Genomic DNA, 26,435 nt, shown 5'->3' on the forward strand with positions numbered 1-26,435 from the left:
ATGTGTAACATGTTGCACTGTTTAAAATTGTGTCCTCCCTTTTAGTCAAACTCCACCCATGTGATCTAAATAATCTGCAAGTCCATAAACCACAGGTGCATGCCTAAGTTATTGCTTACGCAAACACATAAACGCACTTTGTCAGGACCAGCCTCTCACCCCGAGGCCATATCATATCATTAATAGTGTTAAAATTCAAAACAATGACTTTCCTATTTGGGAGCTGTCACAGCAGTCAGTATCCCTTCATTTCAACACAAGCAAAGTTGTCAAACATTGTGCAATTCTCCTTCTTTTGCTTTCTTCTGCAGTTGGAAGGAGTTTACTGAGTCTAATCCCTCCAGACAAGCTCCACATAAAAAAGGACAGATGAAGAAAAAGAGAATAAGCACAACGGGGATAATGTGCTTTTGCTGTTGCTGGTGTCACCATCTGACAACTGCTGAGCTCACAGTGTGGCGTCATGACACGCTTGTCTTCGCCAGTCTTATTAGTGAAGCAGTTTGGAGGAGGAACTAGGTGCGAGTCGGTGTTTCTGCCAGGATTGTTTAGCGTGACGCACCACAGCTTGTTCCAGTGTTCTGCCCAAGGCAATGTTTAATTCATGTGTTTCCTAAAAGCTGGATGCATACGTCTACAAGCCATTAGTGTCATCCTCTTGTGTCTGCTCAGCGTCATCCATCCATTTTCACTTCCTCTCTTTCAGTCACCATCTCAATTCACCAACTTTCAATCAGTCATTCTCTGGCCTTCCCTTCATGCTTTTCTTCTCCCTCAGTCCTCTAACCATGCTTGATTTTCTTTACTTCTCTCATTCACCCATCTCCTTTCACCTCATGCTTTTTTCCCTCTGCACTTGCTCTCATTCATATAATGTACACTGGTGCCATCTCTCTTCCTCCAGTGAAACATAACACAAAAATATCTATCTCCCTCGCTACAACTTTTAGACCATGTTGAATTATTCACATCCACATATCTGCGCCAAATCCCTTCAACCTGAGAAAAGTGCTTTTATTTTCAACCCTAAGTAATGAAATCTGGATTGCCCTTTTCTACTCTCCCTGGCGTGGTCGTCTTGCAGAGGTGGGTTTAATGGAGCAGAGATGATCAGAGTTTCTGGAAGCTGCCCGGAGGCAGGGAGGTGGATATCATGTCTCCCCTATATTGTGAGGAAGAAAGAACGGTATAGTGTGGTACAGTAAAGAGGTCAGGGCTGCAGGGAGTACAGTTACTAAGAAGTTCAGTTCTGCTAAAGAAACAACAATAGCCGTTCCTGCAATGGCCCGCATGCTAAAATAATGCATAACACATGTACATTGTGATGTTGTAATGCAATAGATGCAGTGACTCAGTTAAAAAATGACTAAAAGTGGGGAATTGTTTACATTTTGGACTATCCAAAATCTTATATATGCAATATGTGAAGTTTACTCCTCTATAAGTTTCATGTGTCTGAACTATTATAGTAATATGGCTTCTTTTTTTTATTTCCACATCAACAGTCCTGTAATTGTGCTGTTTTAAATCTATTTGCCAGTTTGTTAGGTACACTTGTATCACAAAAGTACAAGAAGTTCCGATCAAATATTTTCATCTAACAATATATAAAAAGATAAGAACTGTGGCCTATCCATAGATTTACTGACTCATTGGACACTTTGTTAGGTATACCTGTCCGAATATTTGTTAAGGGAAATAACTAGTCAGCCAGTCACAGCAACTCAAAGCATTTAAGTATGTAGGTATAGTCATGACAACCTACTGCAGTTCAAAACAAACATCAGAATGAGAAAGAAAGGTGATGTAAGTGACTCTAAATGAGGTTTGTGTGTTGTTGTCTGATGGGCTGGGGGTAGTATGTCAGGAACTCCTGATCGACTGGGCTTTTCTTGCTCAACCATCTTTAGGGTTTACACAGGATGGTCCAACAAAAACAAATATCCAGTGAGTGGAGTTTATTGAGATCAGAGGAGAATTGCAAGACTGCTTCAACCTTATAGAAAGGCAACATTCACTCAAATAACCACTTGATATAGCCATGTGCCACTCATGTTAGCTAAGAGAAGGAAATTGAGGGTTTTTACATGGCCTCACCAAAATTGGATGGTTGAAGATTGGAAAAACATTGCTTGGTCTGATGAGTCTCAGTTTCTGCTGAGACGTTCAGACGGTGTGGTAAGAATTTGCCCTAAAAAACATGAAATTTTGACTCTATTCTACTTTGTACCAATGGTTCAAGCGGCCAGTGATGTTAATGGTGTGGGGGATATTTTCTTGACACACTTTGTCTCCCTTAATGTCATATTAATGTCATTTAAATACCACAGCCTGCTTCAGTACTCAGAAGATGGGTACATTTTGTGACATGGCACATTATCCTGCTGGAAATAACCATCAGAAGATGGGCACACTGTGGTCATAAAGTTCAAATGATCTCAAACTGGTTTCTTGAACATGACAGTGCATTTAAATATCCTCCAGATTTACCAGACCTCCATCGAATTGAGCACTTTAGGGATATGGTGGAGCTATATGTGGAGAAAACAAATCAGCAGCAACTGTGTGATAGTATCATGTCAACATCGAACAAAATCTCTGAGGAACCATTTCAGTACCTTTTCGAATTATAGGCAGTTCTGAAGGCAAAGGCGGGGGGTCCAACCTGGTACTAGTAAGGTGTACCAAATAAAGTGTCAGTAAATGTATGTACAAATATTAAATAAGAATTAAATAAGAATTTCTTGAAAGTGAACCCTTTTTTTATATTATGTTCAGCAATTTTTTCTGCATTCCTTAATTATCTCTTTATATAATCAGAATCAGAATATAGAAAGATACAGAATGTAGATTAAAGTAGATTTTGTTGAGACTGAAATCACAGTGCCGAAATATCATTCTGTGCAATTTTTAAAAAGCCCCATTATTTAGCGGTTTCCCATAAAATTGTGTTAAAGCTGAATTAAGTTACTTCTTGTGTGCAAACAGAACATTTCCTCCTGCTGAAACAGACTTCCACACTGCTGCTGTGTAAATGAAATAAAACCAAAAAATGCCGCGTGCACAAACTTGTTCACGGTTGTTATCCTTAATTATTTCTAACCGATTAAAAAAAAATTTATTCATGCAATCTTTTGCATCCTGTTTTATCTGAAACGTATAAAATAAATATACAAATGTTCAACTACATCAAGCGGTTTTAAGGAGATGTTTACCTGTAATCTATCAAAACAACTGGCTACATCTTAATCAAATTTCACTACCTGTGCCAATGAAAGCAATCTCATATTCGAATAAAAGATTAAAGGCTTAATGCATACACCTACACATACCTACAAACGAACATCTGTTCATTTGTCTTCAGTCATTTGATTGACTTACACAGATGTAGAGATTCACATGGTGAGTGTGCTGTTGTGTAGCTGTGTGGTGTGTGTTATAGACCTGCATAGGGAGACTTCATGCCATCTGCAGAGGTCATACTGTATGCTGGAGCCAAACGTTTGCAGGACAGAAACATGTTCATACTCCCGTGGTTTTGTGCTGTTTTTGCAAAACTAATTTCCCCAAGGACAGTAAAATATCATGTGCTCTGGTACATTATGTCAAAAAAAAGGGGGTTGCATATACTGAGCGTAATTGCAGTGAATCAAATTAAGGGCAGTCATTTTTGCCCCAGTTTATCCATGTAAAAACTGAGCTCTCCAATTTAAAAGTGATAGTGTTTCCACAGAGTGATACTCTTCAAGTGGGCATGCGTAAACACACACACACACACACACACACACACACACACACACACACACACACACACACACACACACACACACACACACACACACACACACACACACACACGTCTTTGTGTGATGGGATAACAGTTCAGAGAATGTAAACTGATTGGAACAAGATTGAAATAAGTGTGGCAGCTCACCAGTTGGCCAACAGTTTGAATGTTACAGCTTGTGATTGCGAAGAAAAAAGTATCTGACACTCACTTGTACTCAAGCCACAGGCAAGAGGAATGCTTAAACAAGCTCAAACCTCTGTTAGTACATCATAAGTGCTGTCTAACAGCACGGCACTCATTACCAACTGCAGAGCTGGGTATCTTTTATTCATCGCTGTGGCTGCAAAAGGGGATAGGAGTATAATTAGAGCTCAAATGTACTGTCAACACTGTGGATGTTTTCATATGTGCTGGCTATCCAAAATGAACCGGAAAGCTAAAATTAAAACTTGGCTGCCAAGTACAGAGATGCAGACTGTGAAGTATCACGATGGATGTGTCTTTTAAATATTCCGATTATGCTCTGGCATTTGTTCTAACACAGAACAACTGGGCGTCCAGTTTTCACCATGAATTTACTGCTCAGTGGCGTGTTTTCTGTGTTTGTGTCCTTTTGGTCATCTCCAGCCAGCACAAACCATACTCGCATGCACAACCACAAGCATGCAAGCTGACACATAGGCCGATCAAATATTGTGCGCTGCTGGAAGCGGGTTATCCGGTGCGACAAGCTGACTTAAGCCATCAAGCTTAGGATGCGATATGTAGTGGAGTCACAAAGACACAGAGAAAACACTAAAAATATTATACTGCAGGGTCATCTGGGAGTGACCCATTGTTGCACTGGCACAAGTTGATTGTGCTGGCTGTTCTCCAGCTAGCATTTGCACTAAATTGTAGAATATGCTGCACTTGTGTACTGCAAAATTAATAATCCTAGCAGTACTGATTGTTTCATTTTCTTAAGTGTGACCAGTTGATTTGCAGCTCCACAGCAGTAAAGCCAAATTGTTAAATTAGTTTGCTGAACAGCACAACATACAGGTGCAAGCGTGCAAACACAGGAATTCTGAAGGCTGGTTTCTGGCACACAGCTTGTCCCGTGTTCTTAGCGATTTGGGCGTGTAGCGTGAAAAAGGACAGATAATTGGGTTTATCACCGGTGTATTTTTAGTTCCTATTTCTCCACACGCAATTTACAAAAGAATGAAAAAGGGTGGAGGAGGGCTCAGAGCAGAAATAGAGAGAGAGGGAGGATAAGGAGGAGGGGGAGAAGAGGAATGGAGGTTAATAAATCGAAGTAGAAGAGACAGGGAGAAAACAGAGAGAAGGAATTGGCCACAAAGATGGAGTCTGGCATGTGTCCAAGTTTGGTGGAGTGTGTGTAAAGGAGCACAGGCATTTCCACCTACAGGCACTAGTGCAGGTAGACAGAGCAGAACAAGCCCTCTGCATGACTACAAGGGGGCCTGACAAACCGTGATTATTTAGGAGAGCAACCCGAGGAAACTTTGGCAACAGAGGGAGACAGATTTTCCACCGTGATGTAGACCTCAGCTAATACTGCCAAACATCACACGGCATAGAAGTGGAAATATGCTGGTCGCTGCATGCTTTGAGACACCTCATCACAGATGAGATGATGAAGCAGGTAAAAGTAAATGCTGGAGATTTTTTTCAAAAGATGTCCTGGATAAGAAAATATACAAAAAAATATTAATTTAAATTTTAACTATAGAATAACAGCATTGCTTAAAGTTTGTGTTAAGTAATAGGTACTAAGTAAGTAGTAATAGTAAGCTGCCAGTAACAGTCAACAAATCCTTCAGGTAGCCACAGGTGTGATTTGTATAAGATACCATAAAGTAAATTCCTTGCATGTTTAAATACTGAAAATATTGTTGCAATTTTATGTTGACGGACTCGAAATGCATCTTACTAAATAAAAGAAATGGAGAAAAGGCTTGGCGTGTATGGGTGTGTGTGCTGGACATAAAAAACTGCTGATCTGAAAAGCAGGCTTCACTTAAATCTGCTGTGGGCTAGCTCAGGACAGCTCAGGCCAGCTCTGCCAGCGAAGATGGGATAGGGTGAGCAGTGGCTGATGGAGAATGGCATGAAACGAAAGACATGGAATCAATTTGGATAAAAGGCACTGTCCTGGGAGAGTGCTGGTCTGTTAAAAATAGTGATACTGTTAAGAAGTCAGAGCAATAGCAGGAAGTGAAGTTCAAGGAAGAATTCAGCTCATATCATCCACGTCATGTATGTATAATAATTCATAATTACAGTTAAAAATGTCTCATTTTGTATGATTTCTTTTCTAATACATAAAATATGTATGTCAACATTGCGTGTTGGCCTTATCAAGCTCCAGAGTAGTTACATCAAATGAAATTCATTCATCTGAACTGTTTTCATATTTAAATTTCTACAAATAGATGTTTTTGTATAAATGACATCTACGGTTTCTCCCCCAGGGAAATTTTGAGCATCAGACCCTTCATTTCCTGCATTCTGGTGACTCGTTGTGCATCAGTTTGTTTCTCTTCTGCATCATTTCATGGAAGAAATGTTTATTTATATTAAGGGAAAAACAAAAATCAGGCGCCATAACAGCTGAAGATATGCTGGTGTATAACGCAATGGAAATCTCTGGAATTCTGTATTGTTTTCAAAGACGTATTCTTACCTATCTTAGCCCTATCCTATTTTTGCCTGGATCCAGATGTTAGATCACATGCTCAGAGTCCTGTCTTTATTTCAGATTAATTTTGGTCTGTTGCCAAACCAACATGATAATAGTTTTACTGACTGAAGCGGTGTTCTTGGTGTGTGTTCTGCGCTTTAGAAGCTGCAGTTCCAGCAGTCTAAAAGAGATTTACAGGTAGCAGCGCTGTAACTTTACAGCTGGGCATCATCTGTGATGTTAGCGAGGTACAGTCTAACAAGTTGCACATATAAAACTCATTCCCCTGACAGAGAATTTATATTGCTTAAAACATGTTGGAAATAAAAGAATCAGTAAAAATGTGACCCTTCCAGCATCAGCATAGGCTACCACGGTTATTTAGCCAGAAATGAGAGACGCTTTCATGATACTGAAGACTCTGGCTTTAAGTTTGACATAGCTCACTAAACCATGAATCTTGCATCGTAGTTTAGCCCTCAAGAAATGTGAAAAAAAGTAATAAAAAGGAACCAAAAACAGAGACAAACAAGGAAGCACAGCCGACCAAACACTAAAACTCCAGAAAAACTATAACAATGAAACAGCACCAGTTTACCCAGGCATAGTTTACACAGTTACTGCATTTCATGCCAAGCATCTGGATAAGCCACAGCTGTTCTGGGAAAAAAAATAGGTGTGGAAATTTATGTAAGCATTAAGGCATATTTAGGAAAAAGGTAATAAAATCTTTTTCTTTTCTTTTTTTAAAGAAGTGTGTTGAAAAGATGTTTGCATGTGGTGTTGTGTTACTGCCAGTGGTACATGAACATCTATGGGGATAGAGAGTAGACTGGATTCCACTAAATCTGGATGCAAATGTCATGCAGTCAGTTAATGTGGAGCTAAAAAGAGCATCTCTGCAACCTCAAAATCCACAATGAACTTTTAAATGGCACTTACAGCCCTCAGATTTGCGTAGGCAAGACTTGTCAGCTTTCTTATGAAATATGTAGCCTAACATGCTTTTTACTCTTGCTGTAATGGTTTTGCAGACTGTGTAAATGATAAAATCTTTCGAAAGGCAAGCTATTTCATTTAGGCTGAAGGATCAAAAACACAAAATCCAAAACAAAGTCAAAACGCTAAGCACAAAATCCACAGGGCTACACAAAGGAAGTGTACCAGAGAGGATAAGAGATGCTGCAATAAACAAGAGGAGAAGACAGGTTTCAGGAATGGCAATCACAATCACATAAACTCACAATACAGTGGAATTAAAGAAAAAAAAAACAGGGATTCAAAGGCACCACAAAGAAAAACATCTAAAGTGTAAAACACCAGTGAAACAGAAACCCAAAGTTAAATATTAAGTAAGAATACAAAATTACACTGAATTCATCTATTTGTTTGGTTGTTGTTTTTTAACCACAATACAATACCCTCTTCTTTTCCATTGATTTGTTTCCATTTTCTGCCACTTATCCAGATCCATGTTGCAGGGGCAACAGTCTAATCCAGAGGTAGGCAACTCCAGGCCTCGAGGGCCAGTGTCCTGCAGGTTTTAGATGTGTCCTTGATCCAGATGACAGATTATTCAAATGGCTAAATGACCTCCTCAACATGTCTTGGAGTTCTCCAGAGGCCTGGTAATGAACTAATCATTTGATTCAGGTGTATTGACCCAGAGTGATATCTAAAACCTGCAAGACACCGACATTCGAGGCCTGAAGTTGCCTACCCCTGGTCTAAGCAGTGATACCGTGACCTCTAGGGGTGGGGGGGGAAAATCGATACTGTGTAGTATCGTGATATTTTGTTTGCTAATAATGTATCGATACAGGGACAGCAGAAATCGATATTTTGTTACAAAAAAGGTTTTTGTGCTCTGACTTCAGAGCATGTTGATCCTTTTTCTGAGCAAGAATCCTGACATTCCTTCACTGTCCAAATGTGTTTAACTTGTTTTGGCAGCAATAAACATGACAGTTTACTTATTTTAATTTAAGACATGTTTTATTTTAATTAAGTTTAAAACTTTTTTATTTAATGTAAAATTATATTTTGTTTTAATTGACTTTCAAATTCTTCAGTTGCTGAAGGGGCTGCATAGTTTTCATAAATTGCATAGCTCAGAATAGCTATAATTGTACCAGATGGTTGCATTCAGTTAAGTTGGACTAGACTGTAATACAAACCGTTCAGTTTGTCAACAATATAACTGACTGAAATGAGAGAAAGACTGAGTGCGAGACTTTGATATTAGATAAAATGAATATTGATAAAGTTTACCTTTATGTACAGAATCTGAATATCGCAAAATATTTTTAAAAATTGCAATAATATCGTATCATGCGTCAAGTATTGTGATAATATCGTATCGTGGGATGTATGGTGATTCCCACCTCTAGTGACCTCCTTGTCCCCAGCCACTCCTCTGAGGGACAGTAAGGCATTCCCAAGCCAGCCAAGAGACATAATCTCTCAAGTGTGTCCTGAGCCTACCCCAGAGTATATTCCCAGTTGGACATGCCCAGAAGACCTAACAGAGGAGGCATCCAAGAGGCATCCTAGTTATGTTCCAAAACTGCCTCTAGTGCAGGGGTGTCGAACTCCAGGGCTCGAGGGCCAGTGTCCTGCAGGTTTTAGATCTCACCTTGGGTCAGCACACCTGAATTAAATGATTAGTTTATAACCAAGCCTTTGGAGAAGTTCAAGGCATGTTGAGGAGGTCATTTAACCATTTAAATCAGCTGTGCTGGATCAAGGACACATCTGAAACCTGCAGGACACCGTCCCTCGAGGTCTGGAGTTCAACACCCCTGCTCTAGTGCGTGGGTATGCAACTCCAGGCCTCGAGGGCCTTTTGTTATTGAGGAGTAGAAGCTCTACTCTGACTGAGTTCCACGCTGGGCAACAACACACAATACTTAAACATACTGAAGAGTAAAAGTTTTCATATTCACTAATAAAACCCTAAAACATGACCATTTCATTACATTTCCATTTACAGCACATTTGTGAAATTGCACTGAGCATCATTACGTTACACAATCGAATTCTATAGAATGACTGCTGGCCTGCTCCGTCCTTGTTTTTGTTTATCACACCAACACACGTCTGTCACCGTCATGCTCCAGTCAACCACATATAGGTATTGCTTAAACACACATAGGCGCACGCACAAAAACACACAAACCAGAGAGGCAGAGTAAATATGTGTTTTGTCGATAACTGTCCACCAGAGCAGACTCACGGCATTGCTGATGTGCTGACTTCAGGACTTCAGTGCTTCACTTTTGCTGAGATAAAGAATTTGGGCCAGTTAAATCTTATCGTTGTCTATTATGTGTGTGTGTCAGTGTGTGTGCTCATTCATGTTGTAGCGCACTAAGAGTGACTGCGCGCGCTGTCTTCAGAGGCTCCTGATTGTTAGCTGGTTATGTTATTTTTACCTGATATTACCTTTTTGTTGCCAGATGTTGTTCACAAATTTAGGCATATGCTGTCAGCAACACACACACACACACACACACACATACACGCACACCCTCAGCAGAACAAAAGCACATTAGTGTATTAGCAAAGCAGATTTTTTCTTTTTTCAAGCTGAGGAAGGAGGTGCACTCTAACACACAACAATCAGAATGTCCATTAACAGGATGTCATCCTGCATGTGGATTCACTTACGGTTTGAGCTAAGTTTTAAAAAAGGTTTTAACGCAAGTAATTGTGTATTTGTGTGTGGATATGCACACAAAACGTCACAGTGGTTTGCTTTATATCAGCAGTGATACAGAATAAAAAGAATCAATTCTTAAAGAGAAAATTGGTCTGAATATGTATTTTTCACAGAGACACAGAAGACTGCTGTCCTCTGGCACTGTTTGATCAAAACATGAAGAAAACAAGTTTGAGAAAATGTTCACCCCATTAGTGTCACTGTAGCAACTTTTGAAATGTATAAAAATACTTGGGCCACTTTCTGTCAACCTTGTCTGCCCCCTTTCTGAGTACAGAAAACCTCCTTTTATGTTATACTGTCAGGGCTCTGCTTGAGAATGTCAGCCATCCCATCTACAAAAGCAAAGAAAACCCACTGTTTTTCACCTCCGGTCTCTTACTTTGAGAGTGCTTCTATTACTTTTACCCTGAAGTGCAAAGCTCCTGCTGTCAGTTTTCAGCTCAGAAGAAGTCTGGACAGGCAGCTGAATCCTGTTCTGTAAAGTAAAGCCTTGGTTATGATATGAAGCGTATGAGAGACTCGGTGTAAAATGATGTTTGGACATATTTTCACAGCTTGTGGTTATATTATACCTTTACCTGCAAGGTAACATATGACATACTAATGTACATGGGTGTAAATAATATTTGTGTAAATGAGTTACTGTCAGGCATGGAGGCATTTTACATTATTTAAACTGCAGGTGGGGTCATAATAGAAAAAAGGTACTTTGTGTTTTGTGTTGCCCAACTAATTCAGCAGGCAAACATGGTGTTACACGTCATTTGATAGGCTAATGTGCAAGTAGGGGTGAAATGTCAGCAAGACACAGAGAGAGTGTCTCCTGGAAGGGTTTCTATATTGTTGTACTCTGTTGTGAACATGGAAGTACAGCTCAAATCCAGCTCAAAATTCCCAGAGCTCGTCAATCACAGTGTGAAGGCGGTGTGGTTTTAGTTTAAGTTCATTTCTAACAGCATACATTAGACTACTGGCTTTATCACCAAACCAAGTCCATACAGATTTTTATTTGTTTGTATTTTTTATTCTCTGACATTTCCTTCCCTGACACCATCACAAGGAAAGAATGAAATCTGAAATCTCCTAAACCAAATGACAGTTTTTATCAGTAAATCTACTGATAAATGTTTACGACCGTGGCTCAGGGGGTTGGGAAGCACATCTGTAACTGGAAGGTCGCTGGTTTGATCCCCGGGCTCTCTGTCCTGGTCGTTGTGTCCTTGGGCAAGACACTTTACCCTACCACCTACTGGTGTTGGCCAGAGGGGCCGATGGCGCGATATGGCAGCCTCGCTTCTGTCAGTCTGCCCCAGGGCAGCTGTGGCTACAACCGTAGCTTGCCTCCACCAGTGTGTGAATGCGAGAGTGAATGAATAGTGGCATTGTAAAGCGCTATATAAATCCAATCCATTATTATTTAACCAAACTACAGTAAATATCTGATGAAGTCAGAGTGGAAAACTTATCCCAATTAAGTGTAAATATCATTGTTCTCGTGTGAGATCTGACCAATGTGAGTGACTTACAGAAAATAAACCAAATATGAATAATAACCCAAAATGAAAGTCATATTTATTATATTTGCAGCCAATGTATTTTGACTTCTAACCACCACATTTTGAAATTGAATTAGAATACAGTCAGTGTCAGATCATTAACATATAACATGGTGCAGCTACAGGTTTTTAATCTTCTGGTGTCCAACAAAGGTTTAAGGCAGTTAAAAAGTGAAGGGTGGAAATGAGCTGTTGGACAGGGAAACAGACACACAACTAGAATGAATGTTGTCTTTTCATATGAAATAAAATGCGTGATGTGTACAGCACTCGCTCCATCTGTCACGTCTATTTGAAATTTCATCCATATTTTCAAGACTTCTATCAATATTTCTCAAACTGTTTTCCTCTGACAGGCCTTGTGATTGTGGAATAGAAAGACAGACAAGAAGAGAATACACAAGCATGTGAGAAAAAACACAATGAGAGAAACCAAGAGCAGAACACACATTTCTCAAAATAAGACACTGCATTAGAGTTACAACGTTACTTGGGAGGTGGATTGTGGAAATGAAACACTGTGCTCTGAAGTGGAACACGAAAAAGACAGAAAGAGAAATGGTGCGTTAATACTTCCACAAAGACAAAAGGTGGGCAGAACAAAATCCTCTTCCTATTACAGTAAAGGCTGATGTAGAGAAAAAAGAAATTATGTTCCGCTTTTGTACCACTGTTATAAATGTTCATACAATTTTCATATCAGCGATGCTGGGGAGGAGAGGCCTCATTGGAGCAGCAACATGGGAGAAAAACAGTCACAGTTAAAACCTCAAACACTTTCATCAGCAGTGCAGTCAGTCCAAAATGAAACAGGGACTGCAAATCATCTATCATTTTCATCACCTTTGTGTTTTTTTCATTGTACAATTTTCTGGAACAACTGTCCACAGGCACTGTCTTCATCATCTTGACAGAAACTGCTCGACTTTGAGGGGTAAAGTTTCTTCGATGAAGGTGGGGAAACGCACAGGCAAACGTTAAGCAACTGGTTTGATTCCATGTTCATTTGAAGTTCATCACCGGATGGTTATGTGTCAGATTTAATCATTAGGAGTAGATCACAACCAGACATTGTAATGCTTCTCAAAGTTGCAGTCACAGAAAATCTAGAAATCTCCATATCTACAGGGAGAAAAACACACAAAGTAAAGCAAGTGTAGATAAAGATATACCTGAATCCTACAAATCACCCGGTGCGTGAATGCTGTGCTGTGCGTGCACTATCCTTTGGGTGTGTGTTTGTGTGTGTGTGTGTGTGTGTGTGTGGGGGGGGGGGGGGGGGGGGGGGTTCTTACTATCTTGGTGGAGACCAAATGTGAAATTTACTATACTGATGGGGACCAAAATCCAGGTCCCCACGGGGTTGAAGGCATTTTTCACATTCAAAATGTTTAGTGTCACGGTTACAGTTGGGTTATGGTTAGGTTTAGGTGTAAGGGTTAGGGTTAGTCATTCATTTTTGATGGTTAGGGTTAGGGTAAGCAGCTAGGGAAATTGTTATGTCAATGGGATGTCCCCATGAGAATAGGAAACCAGATATGTGTGTGTGTGAATGAGTGTGTGTGTGATAGAAAAAGGCATGTCACACAAATAAAAAAAGGGGGATGGGAGATTTCTGATATGTAAAGAAAACTGACAGTTTCTTTTATTTTTAGAATTTTAAATACGAGCCCATGCCAGGCTCAAACATGTGTTGCTCTGTATGTTAATGTGTATTTCACAGTGTGTATGACTCACTCTGTCTCATCAGCAGTGGGCGTGTTATAGCTCTGGAACAGTGGCTGCATGAAGAGTCCCAGAGTTCCCACCACACACACCAAGATGAAGATCCACAGGAACAGACGGTCTATCACCATTGCTACGTACTTCCAGTCTTCTATGATCTAGAACCACATTAACAGATCCAGACCTGTGCGGTTAAGGTTTGTATGTTTGGGTCAAAAGAAAATTAGTTTGTTAAATCTACATTTTTGCAGTTCAGTGTTTGTCACACCTAAACACTGTAAAGCAGGAATGTCAAACTCATTTTACATTTAGGCCACATACAGACCAGTATAAGCTTTTAATCCCTGAAATATCTCAATGCAGGAAAAAGAAGTACAATTTCAACTACACAATAAAGAAATGCTTTCATGAAAGAAATCTTTCACCACAACTCTTTGTCCTTAAATTGTAAAAAATAAATGTAAAATGACAGAAGACGTTCTGGTAGCTCATGACACAGACTGTCCTGTAATTATAAAGCAGAATGTTTGTGTTAATTTCCTATTTTATTTCATTATTTTACCATTGACATGGTGTGTAAAAAACAAGCGTTTCTATGGTAGCTAGTTGAAAAAACAAGAACTTTTCTGTCATTTATTTGTCTATTACTTCATTACTTCGGTGTAGTATGAATGGCTGTGGGGTGGTTTTTATCACTAGGACTGTAAAATGTGTGGAAATAAAACCTATGCTCGCCAATTCTGGCCCCCGGGCCTTATGTTTGACACCCCCTGGAGCTATGGGTTAGCATGTCATTCAGAAAGAGTACAATTACAGATGCTAAGCATGTTTGTAATATTTATTAAATCTGAGAGCTGAGGTTTATGATTTGTGCTTTAGTCAGCGTGTGTTTTACACAAAAGTGTGTGGAGAGCTTTCTGATGACATTAGAAATGTCTATAGTAAAATATATAGCTGACAGATTCCAATTGTATGACAAGAGAACAAAAGCAAACACAGAACACTGAGATATGGCTCGTCTCACATCTGATTTTGCCCTGGTAATCTTCCCTTTCCACCTTGTCGCTTGTCTGACATCATGCATCTCCATAATCTCTTTTTGTATGGCTTTCCTTTCCTCTTTATGTCTCTGCAAGAATATATTTTATCTTCTATTCCTTTAAATTTTTTGGTGTCCCCCTATCTCCCCTATTCATCATCACCTATCTATTTTTTTTCTTACCCCTTCATCGTCGTCTTCTGTCTTCATGTGTTCAGCTATGTATCTCACTCCATCCACTGCCTCCTCCAGATCTGCATCTAACTGATTGGCCAAAGGCCTCTGGAAGTCTGAAAAGCCACCGCCACCATCCGGGATGTCACCAGCCGGCCAGCAACACCGCTGCGCCAAATCCTCATTCACGTAGAAAGCGTCGGCGTCGGTTCTGATCCCACCGAGTCTGATGTTTGAGTACTGCTTTTTGTTTGTGCTGCTTTGGGTGTTATTTTTACAGACAATACTCCGACTGGTGTATTTCCGGCGCAGTTTATCACGAACATTGGAAGAGCCTGGACGCCTCATGAGGAGGAAGGTAGGTAGACGGACTAAGAAGAGCCGTTTGACCCAGTCAGGCATGTAGTGAGTGGACGGTGAGCGATGGTGCACGTTGAGGACGCAGACGGTGCTTACAATTGAGAATGTGACCAGCACCATGGTGAACATTAAGTATTTACCTTTAACAGAATGAGATACGGAGAAATGATCAGATGTTGTCATTTACCAACACTACTTCTGCCTTTAATCATAGTGCATTCAGTCTTCAGTCATGTGTTATTCAATAATCAAATAATAGCTGGGTCTCAAATAACAACCAGCAGCATCTCTAACACGTTTTTAATAAAGACTGTTTTAAAAGGCTAACTGGAAGGTGTTAATATGCAATACTAAGCAATTTTAAATTAAAAATGATGAAAGAATATATTAGAAATTAAAATGGTTTATAGCTAGAATAAAAGTACATCAAATATAATTTAAGAAAAAGAGAAAATAGAATAATAAAACCAATTTAAAAATAGTAAGGTTTGATCAGTCCAGTCATTGAAAACAAATAAAATAAAAAAATAATGTAATGCTAAGTAAAAAACTACAATTTTAAAATGGTTATAAAAGTAGATATTATTTAAAACAAAGACTGGTGATAGCTTTCACTTTCATTTGCACCAAAGCAGGTGAAATATGTTTGCATGACACTGGGGTGTGCTTCCCACATCGTGTTATACTATTATAATTAAGCATTTCCTTCATTTTTTTGAATGGCACAGTACTAGAATGAAGTATATTTCATTACTTTCAGCTGTTTGGTTTCTGTTCCATTAGTGTTCCTACTGAAATCTCCAAAAGCAGCATATTAATGTTAAGTGTAGCTACATGTATAACACTAGTAATTTAATGGGTTGAACTTAAACATTTATTATCCGGTGAGTCTTCGTGCTCACCGGAGTGAAACTGTCCATAATCTGAGCAGCTGCCTCTTCAGGCAGCTATAATAATTTTTACCTTTTTTTTTAATTTCCTTGTGCTGAGGTTGTAAACAGGATAATAAAAAATTAAGCAGAAAAAGGACCTGTCATAAAGCACATTTACAAATCATATATGAAAAATTAAATGTGAAGACCCATCATTTATATAAGCCTATTTCAAATGCGGTGTAGCTCTTTCAGTTGTAAATAAATGGCATTAATCCATAATTGAAAAACTACTTTTTTCTTGTTTTATGTTTTCTTACACACATCACTAAATTATAATATTTATATAAAGTGTCTGTACATATAGTAAAAACCCAAATATTCATTGCCCTAGGCTACAAACTGTTGCAAATAGACAAATATGGATATGACTAACCTATGAGTGGCACTGCTAGAGAGGTAGGTGGCACTATCTTTGATATGAGCAGCAGGAACACAGTGAGTGCCAGCAGCACTGAGATGCAAAGCGTCATTTTCTCCCCACAGTCTGACGGCAGGTAGAACACCAGGATAGCTAGTGATGTGATCAGCACACAGGGGATGATCAGATTGATGGTATAGAAAAGAGGCTTCCTCTTGATGACAAAATCATAGGTGATGTCCAGATAGGTTATGTCGTTGGGGTCCTCGTTTTTGCGTGCTGGGAGCGAGACGATGTCCCACTCTCCACTCGGGGTAAAGTCGTCACGGCTGGCGAAATCACTGGTGAGGATAAGATCTACTTCTGTGTGGTCGTAGGTCCAAGAGCGGAACTTGAGAGTGCAGTTCTGCTGGTCAAAGGGGAAGTTCTGCACCTCGATGGCACAGGCTGACTTGTAGATTGCTGGAGGGAGCCAGAAGATGTCCCCCGTGTTTGAGACCACAGCATTGCAATAGAAGGAAACCTCGTACACACCGTCAGCACTATGGGAGGTTTGGAAATAAAGGATTAAAGATTGTTAAGCACATCAAATGCAGAGGAAAGAAAAATTAGAGTCTGACCAACACAGGATTTTTTTTAAACCAATACTAATACTAATATTTAAAAATCTAATAAATTGGACAACATTTATTTGTACTTTCTAGCATTTGTTATGTGTAGTTATTTAGGAGTGCCAAATAAACTCTTGTAAGATGGTTCCTGGGGTGCTTCTTCCATTTATTCTTTACTTGTTTCATTTTCATTAATTTCCTAATAAATGAATATTGTTTGCGATACTTATATATAAAAAAATAGCAAATATTTGCCCAGACACTAAATTAGTTGGGCTCAAATTATTAAATGTTGCTTGGCATGTGGTAGAAGAGTTCTATGATAGCACAGGTCATGCTATTATTGTCATCAGCACTGGAATTATTCACATAACACTATCCTACTAGCAATCCTAACTATACACATGAAATTGCTAACTTCCCACACCGAGAGTCAAACCCGGGCCGCCTGGGTGAAAACCAGGAATCCTAGCCACTAGACCATATGGGAATGTTAATATAAAACACTAATAATAAAGAGAAACTGGGTTTGTGGAAATTGCTAATCACACAGCTCCCACTGAAATACTTTGCATTTTAGTAACAACGTGTAAAACATGAGTGGTAATGATCAAAAACCTCATAATATTAAGAACAGTTTAATAAAATAATGGTTTAATCCATTCATACAAGGCCTCCACAGGAATTAGTTTTCCTGCTTTAAATTGATTTTTATAGTAAAAAAAATGTACAAATCACATAAATTAAACTCAGAAAAGCAGCCAAATCTCTCTCGGTTGGGATCAAATTTGCATACTTACTTGTTATAGAGCACTATATCAGGAAGCCAGATAAGTTTGGAGGGTATTCGCAATTTCTTGATGCCTTCATATTTCTCAGGATCCCATCTCAACCTGTAGTCGTTCCATTCCTGCGGAGGAGCCTTTGTTATTGTAACTGTAGCTATGACCAAAAGACCAAATACTGACCATACAAGGTACTATATAAGAACTGGGCAGCAGAGAAAAGACTGTAGGTACCTGAAACAGCCACAGGTTGGTCGTCATTATCTGTTCTCTCTCATTCTGAAAGCAAAGATCAGTCAGCTATTAAAACTACATAATACTTTCCATAATGCTATTTTTATTTTGAGTAAAGGTCAAAGCAATAAATCAATACACACCTTTAATGAGCGCATGAAATAACACTAACATTTTGGAGCAAAAAAATAATAATTTTTAAAGCCTGTTTTACAAATGCCTCAAAGGACTTACTGTGATACTAAGGTTAGCCTGTTTGCTGTCTTGTCTTGAGATGAATGGAAAGGTTCGAATCAAAGTTGTCTGAGACAAATGGTGTTTTAAACCCTCTGGTGAGGCGCACGCAGCCATGGAGGCTAACATGATCATTAGTGAATATGATGAAAATAATGGCTTTAAAACCATATTCTGCAACACTTCAGTGGCTTAGGTGGTGTTCAAGCCGAGGAGCAGAAAGTAGTGCGTTAAGTAATGTGAATAAGAAGCTTTTAGAAGCCCATGTCATGAGGTGAAGACCTTAAGTAAAGCTTAGTTGCATTGACTTATAATAATAGTTCTGTGAAACAGAACAGCAGGTGATCAAAAATTCTAAAAACTGAAATAATCCAGAAATGAATTATTCAGGTCACTTATTAACATAGTACATTTTCACTTAGCTAGATTAATGCGATGGTGTTGTGTTTAGTATGTTGCTTTGTTTTGTTTTTTGCTTGTTTTCTCTCAACAGGTGATCCAGGAGATATTTTTTTCCCCCTTTCTCACTGTCCCTCTCCCCTTCTGTTTTTCTTTTCCTTCCTCTTTCTTTCTCCCTTTCCTATCCCTCACTCATGTCTGTCCCGTCTGTAACAACTGAAATAAAATAAAATAAATAATAAAAACAAAGGTCGATCAAATGTACCAATACGGCAATGCCATGATGATCCATTTGGCAAAATAAATCCATTGGGTATCCTTGTTGGTCTTCAGACAACAATTCTGACGGCTAAAGAACCAAATGGGACAGGCAAAAAAAACCAAAAAACAAAAAACCATAGTACATTTTACAATCCAACCATAAAGTAATATATCCAAATGGTAAAACAAATAGTTTGGAGAAGAGAAGCACAACTCAAAGAGACAGATAAATAGATTCAGAGCTTCGCAATTACAGGCAGTTTAAAGTTGCCACTTCTATTCTACAACCTAGAAGCCTCTGAACTGCGACAGTGTCATGAATTATTATTAAGTTATTATTATTACATTATAATGTAAAATTAATTATGCTCTTTTCTTTAATATTTATCTCGCTATTTTCCTTCTTAAAGGAGACTAACGGACCATTAAAGCACTACTTAATGGTTACATAGTGACCACGTAATAATCATAAAAACTTAAAGAACAGATGCTTTATTAGCCTTTATGTCTTTAGCAAACACCTGTGTAAATGATCCCCTGTGAAAAGCCCTACTGAAGCAATACGTGGGAACATATGATGTCACAAAGCTCTACAAACTAATAAAGATCACGCCGTAATCAAGCTGCCACCTCCGTAGCAGGGATATAAAGGCAATGGTGAAATGCAAATAACCAAATAATCCAGAGTGAGTCAATCCCCATGTTAACACTTCACTTGAATCACATCAAATACGAGCTGCCTGTAATGGGTTTTGATTGCGTCAAATTAAATCGTCACAAGTCCAATTTTTCATTTATTTCAGGTAACGGTGTTTGAGCCCAGTAGACTCTGACGCATGATAATCTGGATGCAGTTTGTGTGTACTCACCACACTGATGAGCTGAGACAAAGACACCTGTATGGAGACGGTGACCTGCTGGCTCTTATTGACAGCAGGTCTGATTAGTTTATTGTAGTGCTCTGGACCTAAAAGGTAGTTTACCAGGCGCTCCTCTGCATTCTCTGCCCAGCTGCCTGCAGAGAAAATACAGAATATTGAAAGAAATCCAATTAATCAAAGTGCTTTAAACATAAAAATGAATCTGTTTAAAATATGTAATATTATAGACATGATTACATGCAACTCCACTGCCTGAAAAGGCAGAGGCAATAACTAATGTCATTCATAAAGGCCATGTGTTTGCCCTGTGGCGATTCACAGCCACTGGTAGGTGTGTAGTGTATCTTTGTATCCTGCGTGTGCAAGTGTCTGTTTCTGAAAACAATGTCTGTTAACAAAGTAAATTTACCAGAGGGCATTACAGCTGAATCACGTGTTCTCGGTTAAGTGTGAGCATGGGTACATCTTGCAGTCTGACACTTTACTGCAGGGTTTTAGAGCACAGAAACACACAAGGCTCCAGTCAAGCATCCCGGTGAGACAGCCCCTGAAGCTTTATGTTTCCTGAGCCCTAAATTATTGGTTATATAAAAGTAATTGTATGAATAAATCAGAAGCAAAAGGCTCCAGCTGCCATTATATCCACATTGTCAAACAAAACTGACAACAGCGCAGTGAGGATTGGTTATCTGGACCGCTTCCCTCCCTGTAGCACATGAGTTGTCTGTTTTTGCAAGATTGCATGCAGTGCAGGCTGTGTGAGCATGGATGTTCTTTTTTTTTAGCAGCACCCTGCTGCTTCAAGTTTTCATGTTAGAGTGAACATCAATGGTTTCAGCTGAAGAGAGGCAAGTGAGTCTCTTAGAACTAAATGAGAAATCTTTAGCTCTCAGTTTATTTTAACTTCAGAGGATAAATGATCTGCCAACAAGTAAGAACCTCAAGTATCTCTTTATGTAAGAGGAAAGCTATTTGTTCAAATGAAAGTTTAACCGCTTAATCACATTTATATTTCTTCTGAAGTGGCCCCAGCAGAGTTCAATACTATGTGTTAATGTATGAATGTGCATAGAAATGTTTAGATTACGCCCAGCAAATTAGGCTGTCATTAAAGTAGCTATACAAGAACAAATATTGTATGTAAATATAAATCAAGTCGATACCAAGTTCTTCATTTTAACAGGAGATTTGAATAGAAGTTTAATAGGAAAAAAGCAGTAAATGTATTAATATTGCAGTGCTGCTCTGGTATTATTTAACAACTTGTTGTCAAAAGTTACCACATGTAAATCTCAACAATAAATATGGAGCTTTAACAAAAGGTCACTTTGCTCAGGTTTGCATAAAGAAAAGGGAAAACAAAGAAAAACGTCTATCAAAAGACACCAAAATGCAGCAGCACCCCTGAAGCTCATTTTGTTTAATCTGTTTTACAAGGTATTCCCTGACTGTTTTACGGATATTTCAAAAATGGAAAACTCCTACTCTTTGAACCTCTGGCAAGCAATATAGCTCAATTTTCAGATTTTTTTTTTTTTTTTTTTTGCAGGATTGCAATGGAATACCTTTCTGTAAGTACTGGAGATGTTATGCATCATGATCCACTTTGTGGTGCTGGCATTTTGATTTCATGCATCTAACAAGTAGCAGAGAATTTCTTGCCGTGGCAAACTGATAGCATTCATAATCGACCACCGAAACCAGCTGGAATTTGTTACAGATGCTTCTGTCTTGATTTAACCATGTTCCCAACATCTGTTGTAGTTACTATCATTTGGAACGGGAACCACTGAGGTAGGATGACTTATTGTAAATCCTAAATTGACAATTCAGCACACATTAGCGGAATGCTAGTGTTGTATGGGCAAAATGGGTTTCCCTAAAAGAAAACGTATGTCTGCTAAAACTGTAACAGGATATGAGCATTTGTTTCGAAACAGGTGCTAATCATTTTTAGTAATTTAGATTCACTGAATCCAATTAGTTGAGGAACTCACAAGCACTCTCTGGCCAAATTGCAGCCAATTTCAGCATAATGACATAAGTAGGAAGTGAAAAGGCTCTCCACGGATGGGGTCTCACCAGGATCCTTAACTTCCTGGAGTCTCTGACAGGATTTAGTGCATTTTTTTATGCATGCATGATCAATTGTTGGGGTAATAAGAGTGAGATAATAGCTGCTGCATTCACTAGTATTTACTGTGATACTGTACTTGTGCAACATTGCTATTCAAACTGAAGCAACAGAGATATTCTCTGTTTCAAGACGTTTCACTTGCCTGTCAAAACATGGCAGATCAAGAGGGTGATACTAGATGTAAGTGACTAAAGCCTCAAACATATTATGGAGCAATAAACTCGTCTCAATTTCCTTTTATAAAAAATATTTCAAACATCTAGTGTGTTACAAATGGGACTGACTCGTGAAATTAGACTTGCGATTATGGCAGCGTTAGAGTTTTCACATTCACAAGTATGGAAGGGTTTACTTCAAGGGGGTAGCAGTGACTTAAATTTCATCACTCAAGAGTACCCCGCCAAGCTCCCCTTTGTTGATACCTTTTATATTAAGAACAGCTTAGCTACCAGTAATCTCCAGTGATGAGACTCATTAAGATTAAAACACTGACGCTGTGATGGAAGACTGGTGCCACAGATCATTACATAGTACAAGTCCAAGTCAAATCTTTAGGCCTTCAGAGAAATGCAACCACTCACAACAACATGATGGAAGACATAGGGAAGTGCTGTGCCGCTTCTCGATGTTTTACAGCCTTTAAATCATTTAAAGCTCAATTCCAGGGTCTCCTGCCTTCTCTTGATGGATGCTGCAGATTAATCCTTGACTATGTTACATGCCACAGCTGATCTTTGTCAGAGTTTGTAAGAGAAAATCTACAGATTGATGGCTCAGCTTTTTGGTTGTCTTCATTCTTTTTGGAAAAATTATTGTATTTTAGGTCTAGTTTAAACGCTAAAGCGTAACCTACAAGCTTAACCAGTTTTACATGTATACAATGCACCACTCTCTGAAATAAAAGCTAAAATCAAGGTCAGGTAAGTAAGAAGAAGTTTTTCTTTTAGGGCAGTGAGACATCCACATTTTGCCTAAAAAACAGGAGATGGTGCTTTCTTGGTGGTAGACAAAACAAGGCTCTTATTTAATTATTCAAGGGCACATCTGCTTTTACTTATGGGTATTTTAAGAGTATGAACACCACCCACACTTTCTCAGAATGTTCTTGCAGAATCCTGTTGTGGTTGCTTTAAATTCCCGTACTCAGAAACACAAATACACATCAAATACACCTCTTCTTGTGAAAAACAGAGGTCCTGTAAACAGCATGAGTCCAGTTTTATAGAATCCAAATACAGAAAAGACAGATAATGTAAGAGAATTGTAACTGTACCTTTCCAGGGAGGATGATCTGTTGATTATAGATACAGTATATGGACAATATAGGTAGAAAACCCTATACTTTGGGTTGCAGCTACTACTCTACTACTACTACTATTAATATTCTACCTTTAAGAGTGGGGAGGTGGGAGTAGAAGTTTGAGGAAGAGTTTAAATCATACAAATACAAACAAATTAGAAAAATGACGTTAGTCAAGTCTGATCTGGATTATTTGGGAATTTTTTATTAAATGAAGAAGAAAAAAAATTCTGTCATGTGAAGAATGGTTTGAAATATTATTTTAATATTTGCAAAGACTACGGACTTTCAAATACTGACTTTGGTAATATATAAAAGTCTAAAAGCTTTGAATACATTACTATAAAGTGAAATAATAACATGTATTTGATTAAGCTGAAGTGGAATACAGAAATATGAAGTTTAGTTCTTCAGGATTTTCTTTTATGAATCCCTCTGAATAAAAAAAACATGTAGATAACTCTCACAACTGCCGAAATGTTACATTTATTATAGGTGAGTAGTGGTATTGCACTAATTACATGATTATAAATAGAGAAGTATCAACTAGAAAAGCATATCTTCCTTTAATTTGTCTTTTAAAAGATTTTCCACACTTTGAAGCACAATCATTTGGATTGTGCCCCTAAGATTTGATTTACAGTTAATATAAGACTCTCTTGTGGCACCATTAATGTTATCCTTTTGCTACAGGACACCTGAGTCTTCAATCAGGTCAGTTATCTCCTCTGCAGTTCAATGAAACGTGATTAAATCGACTTCTCTGGAAGAGCATCGCGCCTATTTTCAGGCCATAATCACTACCTAAGAGGGTATACTCTGTCTCTGTGTCTGTGTGTGTGTGTGTGTGTGTGTGTGAGAGAGAGAGAGAGAGAGAGAGAGAGAGTAAACTTAGCAGTAAACTTGTCACAGGAAATGTTTCCATATTCGTACCACTTTGGGATATTTAAAAGATAATAACTTACTTGTTAGAGAGAGCATGAGGAGCACAAGAGCAGTGCTGGTAGTCATCTCCTTTCCGCTTCTCTACGCTAAGTTGCTTCTTTCTAATGACTGTCCTCTAAAAAATGTTTTAAATCAAATAAAAAAGACCAGAAATGTCTTGAATGTCAAAAGTGACAATTTAGCCCAACCTCGCGGCTTTCCCTATTACTTTTTTCCACACAGGTGCTTCAGGTGTTTTCTCCTTTGCTGGAAAACACGCAGAAACTTTGGCTGTTATGGTTTAAAAATATATATATCACGTGTAAAAAGTGTCTATTTGCCAAAGGCAACATGATGGTCCTTTAATTCACAGAATCCTGCGGGAGTTGGGCAGCCCATTTTGCGCAGCCGCCTCGGCAAGCAACTCTCGATCCAAATCCAGTAGACAAGTCCACGATGGTGACCCAAAAAAAATCCACATTAAACTTGTTTTCTTTTTTAACTTAATCACTAATATTTGCCTTAAGTTTCTTTTGATGAAGCGCCGATAACTTGAAATTGGCGCAGCTGATGAGACTAGCGCGCATGCAGGCGGGACGCTTGCGCTACATTGGCTCCTCGGGGTTAAACCTTGCAGTCAAAGTCCACAAAGAAACCAAGAGCGTTTTTTTCCATCAAACTTCGAGGAGAAGCTACGATGAAAAAGCAGGAGGTCGGGGCTCGGAGAGGGAGGTGCGTGTCTCTCTGCTTGTGTGCGCCTCGCGCCTCGGACCGGAGCAGATACACACGTCACGGCGTGGACTGTTGTGCATCTGCCAGTCTCATCTAGATGGGCTCTTTTTCAGCCAGTGGCGCTTCCACAGCCTACTTTTCACAACACTGTGACTAACTAACCTTAACTTAACCGTAAATCACCGCAAATTGGCGACTGTAGACCCCATGTTAAAGAATCAAAGATGCAAATTTAAATGAGAAAAATGCTGTGAGCAGCCATCCATGTCAGATGAGCTCTGTCATTGTTTTGTACTGGTACACAATCATAGTGTAGACTAAACTCACAACCTGATATAGGTCAGACTAATGGAAGGAGACAGTCTACATGTAACGAACCTAGTGTTGCAGATAATCCAGCACTTAGGCTTCCTCTTTAGGTGGTGTGTAATAGTGTAGACATGGAGATCCAGGTCCTTTTAATCTAAGATAATATACATGTTAGGGTTTTATAACCGTGATAATGTGTTATTAAAATGTGTCAGTATGGTCTGCAGCAGAAACACATTAGCACTGCAAATTATTTCTCACTGCAGCTTTGACATATGGCTGTGTGAAGACCTTCTTATCGACTCATAAATTCAAGTTAACATTATTTTACTTTAATTTTGCCTGTCCAAAAGGGGTTACCGTGAGTTACAATGTTCTAGTGTTAAACAGACCATAATCATTTGTTCGATGGATGAATGTGACATTTTTAAAAAATAATATGGGATATAATGAGGAGAGTAATATAACCTGATGATTCAAGCTGATTTTGTAACTCAAAGAGGAGATAAGCCATTCCAGCTGACAGCACACCAGTGTGACCACACCACATCTTGATTTCTGCTGTGACATTCAGATGATAGATCGAAAGAAACACGTGGAGTAAACAAGCATCCCTCTGACAGTTTTGACAGGTAGGATGATGGAAACTCTAGGTCCCCTTGCCACATTTGCTAAATCTTATGTCGGGAACCTTGGGATAACTTTTGACTCAGCTCTCACATTGGATGATCACGTTAGACTCGTGATTCTTGCTTTTATAAGAAACACTATTAGTCATGCTTTTGCTTCATCATTTACTTTTCTTAACAAAACCTCTTTGGAGCATCTGCAAGATATTCATAATGATCCTGCAAGGTTTTTAAAAGTCTTCTACTCACATGTCACACTGTTGCTAATTTAGTTGCATTGGCTCCCATAAGGCTCTACTTTTAAGATTCTGGATTTGACTTTTTCGAGCTCTGCATGGACAAGCACCAGCATACATCAGCAAGCTTTTACACTGACCACATCCCCAGCAGGTCTTGAGGTCATGTGGTCAGGATCTGCTGGGCATCATACAAGATTGAGAACTAAAGGAGACGGACCTTTTGCAACAGTGGTCCCCAGACTCTGGAATCCTCCCCATCTTTTTTAAAATTTGATATTCTAGCATTTTTGTTATGAAGCACTTTGTGATATTTCGATTGAAAGCTGCCAGATAAATACAATTGTGTTTAATTCTATCAACAATTCAGGCTGATGGTGAATGGTTATTTTTTTCCTTTGTTTGCTTGCTTG

General features: G+C 38.9%; 1 protein-coding gene across 1 annotated transcript; it reads right to left on the minus strand.

The window, feature by feature from the left end:
• Nucleotides 1–9,618: 9,618 nt before the first annotated feature.
• Nucleotides 9,619–25,396, minus strand: LOC146516279 (neuronal acetylcholine receptor subunit beta-2-like). Its single transcript, XM_085161711.1, has 8 exons — nt 24,158–25,396; nt 19,744–19,889; nt 17,981–18,025; nt 17,762–17,871; nt 16,366–16,892; nt 14,707–15,197; nt 13,497–13,642; nt 9,619–12,881 (listed from the first exon to the last, which is right to left on the minus strand). The coding sequence occupies exons 1-8, from the start codon at nt 24,201–24,203 to the stop codon at nt 12,866–12,868; spliced, it is 1,527 nt and encodes a 508-aa protein (XP_085017837.1). The 5' UTR covers nt 24,204–25,396; the 3' UTR covers nt 9,619–12,865.
• Between the last annotated feature and the right edge of the window lie 1,039 nt (nt 25,397–26,435).

The sequence above is a fragment of the Neolamprologus multifasciatus genome, chromosome 6, assembly GCF_963576455.1.
Source record: "Neolamprologus multifasciatus chromosome 6, fNeoMul1.2, whole genome shotgun sequence".
Lineage (NCBI taxonomy): Eukaryota > Metazoa > Chordata > Actinopteri > Cichliformes > Cichlidae > Neolamprologus > Neolamprologus multifasciatus.